The 14,218-nt window shown below is 41.2% G+C and overlaps 1 protein-coding gene across 1 annotated transcript in view; it reads right to left on the bottom strand.

Annotated features, from left to right (window-relative positions):
* Nucleotides 1–11,475, bottom strand: part of LOC308093640 (calsyntenin-2-like) — a 78,528-nt gene extending 67,053 nt beyond the window's left edge. The window contains exon 1 of the mRNA XM_080439971.1: nt 11,358–11,475. Within this exon, the coding sequence (XP_080296097.1) occupies nt 11,358–11,433 (76 nt within the window). The 5' untranslated portion in view covers nt 11,434–11,475. The remainder of the gene's footprint in view (nt 1–11,357) is intronic.
* Between the last annotated feature and the right edge of the window lie 2,743 nt (nt 11,476–14,218).

Below are 14,218 nucleotides of genomic sequence, written 5' to 3'. Positions count from 1 at the left end.
CCTAAACACACAGAGTGAATTAGTGATGACAATAAATATGATATGATTATTATTGATCATAAAGTATTTCTTATAACTATAATGTAGGACAGGATATTATAATCACCGCTATAAATTAATGCATTAAAGTTATTGATCATAAAGTATTATGAGTATTTATAAGTCCTTATAACTATAATTAGTTAAAAAGTACTCAAATAAAAGTACTCATTATGCACAATGTCCCATTTCACATCTTTCCAAATGTATAAAAATATTTTGAAAATAACAGATCTACAAGCTCACAATGCATGGCATGGCGACCAGCTTGTAGATCTGCTATTTTCAAATAGCCGAAATGTACACACACACACACACACTCACACAGTTTGGGGCAAACGCTTGCCCTAAAACATGATTTACTATTCTGTCCCTATCGGTACGTAACTCGGACGGCGCTGAGTAGGCTCAAGCGAACTTCGCAACGTTCGGCACGGCAACTCGCTCGCTTTAGCTCGCTCGGTGGTGCCTCTCGTGGCTCAAGTTCGCTTGAGACTGCGCGCCTCCGTCATGGTTTTGTCCATAACCAGTGGTGGAAAAAGTACCCACATTTTTTACTTAAGTAAAAATATCAATACTGCAATGTAGAAATACTCTGTTACAAGTAAAAGTCCTGAAATCTAAATGTACTTGAGTAAAAGTACAAAAGTATTGGCATCAAAATGTACTTAAAGTAGGCCTACCAAAAGTAAAAGTACTGAATGTCAGAGTCACATTTCACAAGTTCAAAAAGCATAAAACATCTTTTCAAGCTCACAATGTGGTGGTTACTGTATGTTTTGTAATAATAATCAAAATCTACAAAGTAACTAGTAACTAAAGTTTTCAAATAATTGTAGTGGAGTAAAAGTACAATATTAACCTCTGAGATGTAATGGAGTAGAAGTAAAAGTATAGAAAATTGGAAATACTCCAGTAAAGTAAAAATCACACCCTGTGTGAAGTGGGCGGTGTCTTGCTAGCTAATCACAATACTGAATGGAGTCAACCAATCATGTACAAAAGATAAATACATTTATTGAAACACTCTTTATGATGGACGAAACCATAACTTGAAAAAAAACAATTTATGGTTTTTTTCAAGTTATGGTTTCTTATATAGGGCTATGCACATGTGTCATGTGACACTGGCCAATCACAGTCCTGAATAGATTGTGATTGGCCAATCACGGTTCAGGATAATTGTACACATTTCCAAACCTCACTTATAGGGGCGGTTTCACAGCTCAGGATATTTGTACATTTTTCCAAACCTCACTTATAGGGGCGGTTTCACCACCCAAAAATACCTCAAAATCGTACTTAAGTACAGTACTTGAGTAAATGTACTTAGTTACTTTACACCACTGTCTATAACTATACTTTATCGGCAAAAAAAAAAGGTCAGCGGTTTTCATAAAATGAGCATCAGCATTGGGATACGATCACATGTAGTTGGGGTTGACAGTCCAATGTTTAACGAGCACGCCACCGTTCCAGTTGTGAGGTAAGGTTTTCTGCTCTATTAGAATGTGTTATCGGGTGGATTCCTTGTTTCTTTGGTGTTTCGACCAGGCGGGCCGTCCCGTTTCTTTGGTGTTTCGACCGGGCGGGGCGTGGTTCTCACACAGCGACTGACGTAGACAGAAGTGAAATGAAGGGGCGGGGCCTCCATCTAAACTATCCATTTAATTCCATCTAAAATAGGCACTTTACCCTTGTCGGAATGGTGGGACTATTCCCAAAATGGAACATTCCGCCACTCCGACACAGTGAACATAACTTTGTCGGAGTGGCGGAATGTGTTTTTTATGGATGGTACCGCCACTCCGACAATTAGAAGTCAATGTCGGAGTGGCAGCATGTCGGAATGGAGAGTGAACCCCAATCACTCCGTTCAGCTGACTTTTTTTTGTGTTCATGGCTGACGCACAAATCTGACAATTCATGAACAACAATGACTTCATCAACCTAGCAGCCAACACACACACGCACGCACACACGCACGCACGCACGCACAACACATAGCCCCCCCACACACACACACACACATACACACAAATACACACACACACACACACATGCACAAGCACGCACAGAAACAGACGCGTACACACACACACACGCACACACACACGCACACGCACACGCACACGCACACGCACACACGCACACACACGTGCACGCACGTGCTCATACCCACGATCGCACGGACAATCGCACACACACATTAGGCAGAACTGACACGCGCAGACGCACAGTCAGACACTCTCTCTTGTTTTCTCTCCAGTTCTCTCTATTAAATGTCTCCAATGTGATGATGAAGTTCACACCAAACACACATAAGGGCCATCATGTCTACAACGCCATTACTTTGATGAACAATAAATGAGTTCATGATTCATGACCTAGTAAATGTACTTAGCTACTTTCTACCACTCACTCTGAACTACACCATGAGTCCTATATATACATAGAGACACTGTGAAAATTAGTTTAGGGAGATTTTGGATTGATCAGCTCTCATGCCCGCGTGTCGCTTTGCGCCACGTTTCGAGCTTGTAGATCTGCCAACGCGTCGCAATGTGACGTGCTGTGAGCTTTTAGATCAGCTATTTCCCCTCCCCCAAAAAAAATATATTTTTTTGAAACAACTACACAAATCTTGTATGAAGTCCCTGGCAGACAATATTTTCCATAGCCAGATCATACAGTACATGTGAATGGGGGGGGTCCTTGACATGAATACGTGTGAGAACCACTGCTATGCAGTATAGATGCCATGACTGCATGCCTGATCTGTCCTTGGTTTACATCCAAAGAACAATCCTTAACAACAAGAGAGAGACAGAGAGAGTTGAAAGAAAAAGAGAAATATCAACACCCAATGAAAGCAGCTGGGTCCAGTGTTCACTTAAAGCAGTGGTTCTCAACCAGTGGTCCGGGGACCACCAGTGGTCCTTGACGGGGTTCCAGGTGGTCCCCAGGTGAATGATCGAGAGTTGGAAACCAAATGGACCCTTATAGATTTTTAACTCTTGAGAGCATAAAATGAAACCAAATGGACCCTTATGGGTCCATTTGGTTTAATTTTACACTCTCAAGAGTTAAATTATTGTTAAACATCTGCATTACTTTATTAAATAATTGTTACTTTGATCAATGTTTGTTTGCCTGTTATCTCTCCTATAAAAACATCAATACAGCATGGAATTGTGGACAAGATCGTATCCAAAAAACGTCGGTGTGAGAGGCTAAATCTCATCAAATGGTGGTCCGTGGCTCAAATGCCGAATAAATAATGGACCTTGTATATAAGGTCCATTATATAGGCCTAAGTGGTATTTTGATAAAAAAACACAAACAGGGTATTTTTTTGTTAAAAGGTTTAAAGCACTATATTGTGAATAGTAATCATTGCTACGGGGAGTTTGTTCGGTAGCAGGGGTCTCCCCGACTCTCCAGCTCTTTAATAAACAAGGTGGGTTGCCAATTTCAGCCACTCAGAAGAGAGTACCCCGTTATCAGTTTTATGGTGTTCCAGTTCCAATTTTGTCTGCTCATTTCTTTGTGTCGTCACTTCCAATTTCCCTTGTTTAATCTGTATCCTGTGTGAGTTCTCTCTCCTGATCGGATAAAATTGGTATGCCGACCTGAAAATGTGTTTTCTGTTTAATAAAGAGCTGAAGAGACAGGGAGGCCCCTGTTAACGAACAAACGCTCTATAGCAATCAATACTATCAGAATATAGAGCTATTTTACACACTTATCTTGACCAAAAAACATCACTTACCCTTTAAAAGTCAATTAACAGCAAACACTGGAAGATAACAGCTGTTTAGACAGCTATAACTTTCACTATTTCCACTGTGAGTCATGTTTACACAGTCAGTCTTTCCCTGAACCCAGAAATGTTTGATTTAACCCATTAAGACCGGGAACGCATCTGTGTCATTTTAGATTTCTTTGGCTATTCAAAAATAGCAGATCTACAAGCTCATAGCGCTACGAGCTTGTAGATCTGCTATTTTCGAAAAATCGTGAAAATTTGTACAAATCTTTCAATATATATATATCTTTAAAGCGAATAATTAAAATCTTTGCTTCTGGGGGTCCCTGGAACAAAATATTTTGAGATGGGGGTCCGCGGCCAAATACATATCATTTTGGGGGTCCTTGACACGAAAAGGTTTGAGAACCACTGATATCATAGCAACATAATTTTTTTCATAAAACTGTTAGGATTCAGAAGACATTTGTAGAATCCCCCAGAAGAAAAGATTTGAGTTACAAATGTTCGCTTTAAAAAAATATATATTCAAAGAATTGCACAAATCTTCACGATAAAAACATAAAATTGCAGAACTACAAGCTCATAGCGTGGCACTCGGTGCCGCGCTATGAGCTTGTATATCTGCTATTTTCGAATTGCCAAAGAAATCTAAAAATGATGCGTTCCCGGTCTTAATGAGTTAATGGAGCTACACAGAGAGTTTTGTTATAAAATCACACAGAACCCAACATTCCCTCCAGGAGCATAAATAAAATATGTTGTTGTGTGTTTGATAGATTACCACCTGTCCATTCCCACAGCGTGAGTCTACAGTCAGGCACCGCCATGGATTTCATTTCCCTCACAAACACAACAATGTGTGCGTCTGATTACGATCAAATTGAATTTCCTGCTCTGAACACTCCCAAAACTTATCTTTTTTCTTCACGCCATCGTCTCGCACACACACAGAGTTTGATTTGATATTACAGGACGTCTGTCTGTCTGTCTGTCTGTCTGTCTGTCTGTCTGTCTTTGTCTGTCTGTCTGTCTGTCTGTCTGTCTGTCTGTCTGTCTTTTTTTTGTTTTCTTAAAATTTTTATCCCACAATTTTGCAACCCACTTTTTTCACTCAGTGCCAATTGCCTATATGTAATCCTGGGCGCTACTCTCCCTCTGGCAGCCCAGGGAGAGCCCAGAGCTGAGCTCATGCCTCCTTCAATGCATGAGGAGCTAGCAAGCCGCTGCTTATCACCTGACAGGGGGGAGTTTTTCGCGGTTGGACGTAGCGCGTGGAAGGAACACGTTATTCCCCAATAGGCGGCCCGCGGGCCATTTGCGAAAAAATTATGATATCTGTATTACTATCTGTATCCAACCAGTTCCTTTCCCCTCCATCAGGCGCCCGGCTGACCAGGGGGAGGCAGTACAGAGACCAGGATTACTACATGTTTTTTGTGAGGGTACCTACTCTAGGGGACACGGGGAGTCTGTCTGTCTTTCTGTCTGTCTGATTGTCTGTCTTTTCCTCCAGGCTGTAGTGATCACCGCATGCAACACTATTGACCTAGGCACTGTTCTAACATACTGTCTTCTGCTTGGTTGCGTTCACACCTTTTTGTGTGTGTACTGTAGGTACAGCGTCAGTGAACATGATAAACAGTGATTATCAGCCACGGGTCATTTCCCCCCGGTGCAACACTGAAAACACAGTTTTATTTGCCCTTTTGGCCACTGGCCTATACTCGACTTTAGTGGTGCACGTCGGGAACGATGCAAATCGGAAACTATGCAAGTTGTTATTGTTATTGTACCTGCTGTCCTGTGTGTGTGCCCTGCGTCAAACTAGTATAGAGCAGACATCCAGCACCTCTAATGCAATAGGGAGGATTGGAAGCAGACCTTTTAGTAGCATTGACACAAATATGGATTCAAAAAGTCTGTATGGAATTACGCTGTTTGACTTGCTTGCTACTTGTCGAAGAAAGCTGTGTGACTCATCCTCTGACCTTTTGGAGAGAGAGAGAGAGAGAGAGAGAGAGAGAGAGAGAGAGCGAGAGAGAGGGCACTTGGCTCCTTGAACAAGTAAGACGTTTCAAAGCAGCTTAGTCAATGAGTGAGTCCCAGTGACAGGCTTACAGGATTGTTTGGTATGATGCTGGTTTTTTTTCTATTAAGTATAAACACATATTTTGGCAGTGATGAAGCCTTGAAGCCCAGTTCTCTTCCCGATATATTCTGTAAAGCAAATCATAACAAGAATGTTCAACCCAAGATGACAACAGTGCATTCAAATGCAAATCCAGATAAATACTCATTGCCAGCCATTATTATGGTCTTAAATATGTTACACCATGGTGATCGCATGTGAATACTGCACGTTTCACAGCTGTTGAATGACCTTTTTTTCTCCTTCAACTCAAATGTGACTGGTTGTTATTCTTGTTATTGGGATCTCCTAACAGAACATTCTCTGTGTTTTTTCCATTATCACTCCAATCCAATCCAATCCACTTTATTTTTAGATCACATTTAAAAAAACAGTGTTGAACCAAAGTGCTGTACACTCAGTAACAAAATACTAAAATAAACAAGAGCAAAACAACAAGTACAAGTGAGTTTTTAAACGTGATTTAAGGTGATTTAAGGTGAATTATTCTGTTCTCCCCCAGGCTGTTTTGTTTGTGAATAATTCAACGGTCCATGAGGGCAAATCACATCAGAAGTCGCTCAGCCATCCAATAATGTATTTTAGAGAGAGAGAGAGAGAGAGAGAGAGACTGTTTGTCTCACATGTCTACTGCTGTGCTGTTTCCTTAAGACTGTAGCTCTGTGGTTCTCAAACTTTTTCAAGTCAAGAAATTCCCAAATTAATATGTATTTGGCCGCGGACCCACATCTGAAAATAGTGTGTGCCAGGAACTAGCATACAAGAGGGGTGTTGCAACTCAATGTCAAAAACAATTCACTATTTTTAGGGGGAAAAAAATAAATTGTACCCCCTTTTTCTCCCCAATTTTAGTTATAATGCCAATTAATGTTTTATCCTAATGACTCACGTGCACCTGCCAGTGAGGAGCCCCCACCGCGAGGACGTAGAGCCTTCGTCCTACTCCTCCCGCCCAACAGGTCCTGCCCCAGCCCGTAGGAGTACGTGCAATGACCACTGTCACGCTCCCCGCCGGCTTCCCACCCCCGAACGCGGCCAATTGTGTTCGCATATAGACGCCTGACAAAGCCGGATGCACCACGATGGATTTGAACCCACAACCTCCGTGGTGGTGGCAGGGACTTTACCACTGCGCCACCTGAGCGAAACATACATACAGTAGCGTTAAGGTAGTTAAACTGATTTTGATGCTATATTGGCCAATTTAGCTTTTTTAATTATTTTGATTATCTTATCTTATTTTTGAGAAGAGGGCTTAAAACTGGTACGGCTAAATGACAAATGACGGTAAAATATTGACAAAGACTAAAACTAAGGAAAAAGACTAAAACATTTGCTTTAGTTACAATTAGTTTTGGTTAGTTTTGTAAACACAGTACACGTACAGTTATAGTTAGTTATCGTTTTTATTATTTTCTAAAGCCTTGTTTTATTTGTATTTTTATTTCAGTTAAAGCAGCACTATGTAGTTTGGGCTATCAGTGGCCACTTTGGACACAAATAACATGGCAGCCAACGTCTTTGACTTCATTACCCAAGAGTCCCTGCATGTCCGGCGAGGATGCTCTGTGATTGGCCAGTCTTCGCTTTGACTGGCAGCTCTGCCTTGGTGCCTTGGCAAATGCCAGGATGAAACTCACTGTCTACCCTATACATACAGTAACTGAGTCTATACATTTATGGAAGGATGATTGTTATTGCTTAAACATGTAACTTTGCAATTTTGTGGGACATAATATGCTATATAGTTACATAGTTACATAGTGCTGCTTTAACTAAAATGGTTTTCCAATTCGAGTTTTGGTTATTTTGTCATTAACTATAATAACTGCATTTCACCACAGCTGTGCAGTGAGCAGGTAGAGGTGGTGGATCCACAAATAGCTCCATGCAGGCCTCAGTGCTGTCTGCTCTGTGACATTACCTGCCTAGCAGCATAATCATGATGAATCACTGCACCGCTCTCTCTCTCTCTCTCTCTCTCTCTCACACACACACACACAGGAGGACAGGTGTGTGTCCTCACATAGTTTTTCATCTATGTCCTCAGTTTTTAGAGGCGCTGGTGTTTTGTCTGTTTCCTTTGTTTTTGTTTCCTTTTCCCTTTTGTGCACCCTCCCCCTCCCCTCCCACCTGTACCCGTGTCTCTTTCCACTGTCATCCATTGTCTTGAACTTTCTCAGGGGAAGTGGGGGATTTTTGCAAATGTGGTGAAACACTTCATGGATAAACGTAATCACTTTTGCAGTAACAGTAAAACTTCTGACCATCCATTTCACTAAGAGGACAAGTCAAAGTTATGACAAAACAAGGTGATGTTGTCCTCTAACCCTGATAAAAGAGTAGGACCAGGATTACATGTCAATATCCCTCATAAAAGTCAGCTTTTAGCTATTTCCTCCTATAATAAGGTCTTAAATAAAAGGCTGCTAATTCACGATAGAACCAAATATTGGCATCCTGGTTGCTTTGGGATGTAGGGACACTACCGGCCATGTGTGCAAGTATGATGTTAAAACATACTTGCACAACCTTGGAACTCCCTCTTTCAGGGTAGGCTTCTTTTATTAAATTATTTTGCCTATGTGGTGAGTCACTTCACGGATAAATGTCATGACTTTTGCAGTAAAAGTTCTACCCCAGGTAGGGATGTCTCAGAAACTAAGGCTCTCTTTTCCTGCTCTAAATATGCATAATCTTTTTTTTTTGGAATAGATAAGCTTGATTAACTGTTGCAGCCCTGGTTCCCAAGCTTTTTTTTTTTTTACCGAATGGGTTCCCAGATTGCAAACACACTGATGCTAAACCAAAGATACTCATCCTGCAACACACTGCGCTGGCACTGGCGCTTGACCACTCCACCACAAGTAATATAATGTTGTTGCCCTCGGGCAGAAACCAGTTATGTCCATATTATAACTTTTTGTATTTTGTTCGTAAATTAACGCCCTACAGTACTTGATCATGATACAGCGTCGCACGAAAGCATCATAAGCAGCAGATCCACAGGCTCAACCTTGTCGATCTGCTCATTTTGCTGTCTTTGAATTTGAATCCTGAGAAGTAACAGTTTTGGACGCATTGCGGGAGTATAAGTGGGAGTAAAAAAATTATAATTCTATTATTTTCACAGGATGCTGTCTCCCCTTACATCCACTCAACTCACTGTCTGGCTCCACAACACAGACACGTCAATATAAATAAAGAGAGAAAAGCTCTTTAACAGGAAGCCTGAATGGACAGCATCTATAATGAATGATGCAACCAGAAAGAAGAGATAAAAAGAGAGGGAGAAACTGAAAGTCCTTGAATTAAAAAAGGTTGAGAATCAATCATTTACATGACAATTGAATGAAACATATTTCATTCTAATGTCTTGTTATCCAGAGCCGTGCTACAGAAATATATGTTTTGATAATGTCACCAGCAGATCTCATAAACGATAAAACAATGACACCGGGAAGTGTTTATGGTCGTGTTGATTTACACATCCAATAATCCACGAAGGCCGGATCCAACATAGAAGAAAAGTAGTGAATTCAATATATCAACATAACGTTTTCATTTTACTAAAGACCTGGAGAGACGGGGAGACCCCTCTTACTGGACAGACACGCTATAGCAATGAATACTATCATATATACTATCATATAGGAAAAAAAAGAAAAAATCCCTTACAGTACCTCTAATGTCTGGCTTCAAGGTCACAGTGCATGTGTGAATGACGCTTCACACCACACGCACAAGCACACACACGCACGCACTCACACACGCACGCATGCATGCACACACACACACACACACACACACACACACACACACACACACACACACACACACACACACACACACACACACACACTTTGTATATCTGTGATTAGGGATTTGTGCTGGGCTGTGTTTTCCCCAGGATGCACTTGGCTAAAGGCTAGTTGTGTCTTGGCACAGGTTTAAAGTTAACTGGGCCCCCTGCTCTTGGCACACGAATAATACTAATATACTTTTAACTACGTTTAAAGTATTTTTAGACTGTTGGTTTGAGAGATAAGAGTCAAGAAGGAAAGTGTCTGTCTGTCTGTCTGTCTGTCTGTCTGTCTGTCTGTCTGTCTGTCTGTCTGTCTGTCTGTCTGTCTGTCTGTCTGTCTGTCTGTCTGTCTGTCTGTCTGTCTGTCTGTTTGTTTGTCTCTCTCTCCATCCATTCATCTCCACACATTACACCTCATCATGCACAGTAAAATTAGACCTGCAGCGTGATTAACACCTAAGTATGGAGGTTCATTTGCATACCCTTGGCATAACAAAAACCTGATGCTACTGTAGCGTGCCAGCATGTGAACGTACATACACACATTATACTGAGAGAGAGAGAGAGAGAGAGAGAGAGAGAGAGAGAGAGAGAGAGAGAGAGAGAGAGAGAGAGAGAGAGAGATTTATGTTGTACGAAGTCAAAACTGTCATGGCCCAGAGGAGCCTGAAGTGAGGTTCCCCTTAACCAGGAAGAATAATGATCATGTTTTATACTGAGTCTGAGACCAAATTTACATAGTCAACTCTCTCTCTCTCTCTCTCTCTCTCTCTCTCTCTCTCTCTCTCTCTCTCTCTCTCTCTCTCTCTCTCTCTCTCTCTCTCTCTCGCGCAGGCATGCATGAGGAGAAAAACATCACTCACAGTCCAATTCAAGACCAACATAAAATGTATTCAAACTCAAGACTAATCAGCTAAATAATATTTCCCTCCTCTTTCTAGAGCAATGGTTCTTAAAATGTTCTCAAACTAGTTACCTGTAAGAACCCACTCAAGGAACGAGAACCACTGGATAAATTTAAACAAACAAACAGTGGTGGAAAAAGTACTGAAATGTTTTACTTAAGTAAAAGTGTCAATGCTGCAATGTAGAAATACTTTGTTACAAGTAAAAGTATTGGTATGAAAATGTACTTAAAGGAGAAAGTATACTCATTATAAAGAATGACCTGTTTCACAAGTTTTCAAATGTATAATATGTATACAAATATTTATAAAATAGCAAATATTTTAAGCTCACAATGCACCGCATTGCAATGCATTATTGTGAGCTTGTAGATTGGCTATTTAAAATTATGTATATAGCCTATATACATTTCAGCTTTAAAAAAAAGAGTAGGCCTAATGCATGTTTTGTAATAATAATCAAAATATATAAAGTAAATAGTAATTTAAGTTGTCAAATAATTATAGTGGAGTAAAAAGTAGGCTACATATTTGCCTCTGAGATATAGCAGAGCAGAAGTAAAAGTAGCCAATAACAAATTTAAAATACTCTAGTAAAGTAAAAGTACCTCAAAAGTAGGCTACTTACTTTCCACCATGCACTGCAAACAAACAATCAGACGTTCTTATAAGTAGGTGTATTCTTACCTCTGCCATGAAGCGATCCAGACGCCTGACGACCCCAAAGCATCCAGAGCAGTGACAGCAGAACCCTGAAGAGCATGATGATCTGATCCAGATAATGCTTCACTCTTTTTTCTTTTAATCCTCTACTATCCAGGCTCTACTGAGGCTACAATTATAATTACAATTGAGGCATTTACCTTAGGCTACATAGAATAGACAGAGCGACAGTGTAGTGCCCCAAGAAACTAGGAAACTATAGGATCTACTTTGTACAGTGATGTGTATAAAGGTCCAGATAATCCTCAGATCCTAACCTGATCTATCTCTACTTTGCTCCAACAGCGAGGTTCTAAACGGCGCTGCGCTCCAACACAGACAGACAGACAGACAGACAGACAGACAGACAGACAGACAGACAGACAGACAGACAGACAGACAGACAGGATGGCTCGGTTCGGTTTGGTTCGGCAGGGGATGAGAGAGAGAGAGAGAGAGAGAGAGAGAGAGAGAGAGAGAGAGAGAGAGAGAGGAGAGAGAGATGAGAGGAGAGAGAGAGAGAGAGAGAGAGAGGATGCTGGATGGGATTCAGCCAGGGTTTGATCCGACTCCTGAGTGCTGCTGGTTGGCATGGGTGGGTTAGGAGGACACACGCACGCACGCAGAGCAAGCGAGCGAGCGAGCGAGAGGGAGTGAGAGAGGAGAGAGAGAGAGAGAGAGAGAGAGAGAGAGGAGAGAGAGAGAGAGAGAGAGAGAGAGAGAGATCCCAGACAGTCACGGCTGTGCACCAGTATGGTCTACTCTACAGTGCCAAATATAGTTCCCAAATGCAAGCCTGCAGCATTTTTCAGTATTTCATGGCATGAAATTCATGCTTATAGCTGTAAAGTAAATGTAACTGTTTAGTCATACACATTGAGTAAATGATACATTTTGCTTCTAGGTAAGTCAGTCATAATGATTGAGGTGAGGGCACGATTTTTTTGTCATCAATGTCCAGATAAAGACACACCTGCTTCTGGATGTGTCACGTCAATGTGAAGTTCTGTTATGTATTTCCCTGCAGCTTCAGAAGCACACAGGCTCCCCCTGCTGCACAGGCTCCCCCTGCTGATTGAAGTCTGTCACTACATGTCAACCTGTGGCACAAATGACTGCAGTAGCGTGGCGTGGCGCTGTTGTATATGACCCCCCCACCCCCCTGGGTGGGCGATTATGGACCCCCACCCACATTTTTTATATAGCCTAGATATTGTATTCATATTAAGTTTGTATAGTTCAGACATTTAACCCATACTTTGTAAGGTGCTCCTTTATCTGATCTACAAGCTCACAACATGAGCTTACTTTTTTTCATTTATTTTTTATATATTTTGATTTAAACTTTAAAAAAAAAAATACGATAAAAAAAATTAAATGAAATATATGAAAAAAGTTATCGAAAAAAACACGGCCCCCTCGCGTATTAGGAGGGCATGGTGAGTCACCAGAACCAAGGACGGGTGTTTTTTGATGAATCTAACATGTTAAAAATTGAGTTTAGAGTGAATGGAGAAAAAAAGATGAAGGACACATGGGACAGATTTTGGATATATATGAACCTTTTCTGATATTGGGACAGCATTTATTTTGTATTTGTTTTTATTTTTTATTTTTCTTGGAATGGCTGTATTGTTGTTTTATGCTGTATGCTGATTTGTACCACTGGAGTTACATTTTGTATCATATTAAAAAACAAAAACATTTGAATTACAAAAAAAAAAAAAAAAAAAATGGAGTTTGAAGTTATAATGGGTTTGTATAGGAAGGGGGGCGTGTCTGATAAAATGAATATTAAATATCTAAATAACGAATCAAGCAACTTAAAAACGGTCTGGGGGGCTCACAAAAGCCTGGGTAGAGGATAAAATAAATGACCCAAAGTTTTTTTGAAATTGAAATAACCCTTTAAGAGGATAATTCATAATACACTTTTTCCCTATCTAGAACTGTAGTAAGGCTGAACGATTAATCGTTTTCAAACCGAAATCGCGATTTGAAACCACGCGATTAGCTAATCGCAAAGGCCGCGATTTTTTTATTTTTTATTTTATCATAATAAATCATTTTAATAATCATATTAATCCCAGAGCACCCCGCGGGACTTGTCTCCTTCTCTCCAGAGTGGCTGCCTGCCTCTCTCTACAGGGAGCGAGAGGGCAGCGAGCCCCCTCCCCTCTCTCTCTCTCTCTCTCTCTCTCTCTCCCTCTGTCCCTCTCATTAGAGTTAGGTCTCCGTCGGCTACGAGTATTTAAAGTTTGTCGAACGTGTTGCGCAAATCCCTGATGCCGCGCGTAGCGATAAAACATTATTTTCGGTGCGACACAAGTAGTGTAGCTCCTATCTATGTTTGTTTCTGTAAGACACTTGAGCGTGGCCAGAGCGCTCCCCCTCTCCCCCCCCCACACAGGCTCCCCCCCACGCACACACACACAGAACCTGCGACGCGGCGAAAACAGCTAATCTACAAGCTCACATAATACTGAAGACACGGGCACGCAACTAGTTATAAATCACCGGGTTGCAAAATCACGTTTGGAATCTAGAGTGAAGTGATACGTTTGTGAGAAAGTGGAGTTGATGACGAGCACGGCTGCTTGCATCCCACCCGCGATATAAAACAAAAACACCCGCTGACTTTTGTCACATGTGCTGCACTGCAGTTCCCTACTTGTCCCCTAACTGACGTGTGAAAATACAAGAAGCTTGTAAAGCCTTCATTATGTCAGTATCAGTTCAAAACAGCAGCGCAAGCCCAGTACCTCCGTTTGTTTATTGAACGGTCAAAGCTTAACAAGTGTCAAGTCAGACGAACGTAAACCCTTAACTTCTGGTCGATGGACTTC

This window comes from Gymnoscopelus braueri (genome assembly GCF_963280865.1).
Source record: "Gymnoscopelus braueri genome assembly, chromosome: 10".
NCBI classification, from domain to species: domain Eukaryota; kingdom Metazoa; phylum Chordata; class Actinopteri; order Myctophiformes; family Myctophidae; genus Gymnoscopelus; species Gymnoscopelus braueri.
Note: the sequence above shows the minus strand (reverse complement) of the source record. Positions and strands in the feature narration are given on the sequence as shown.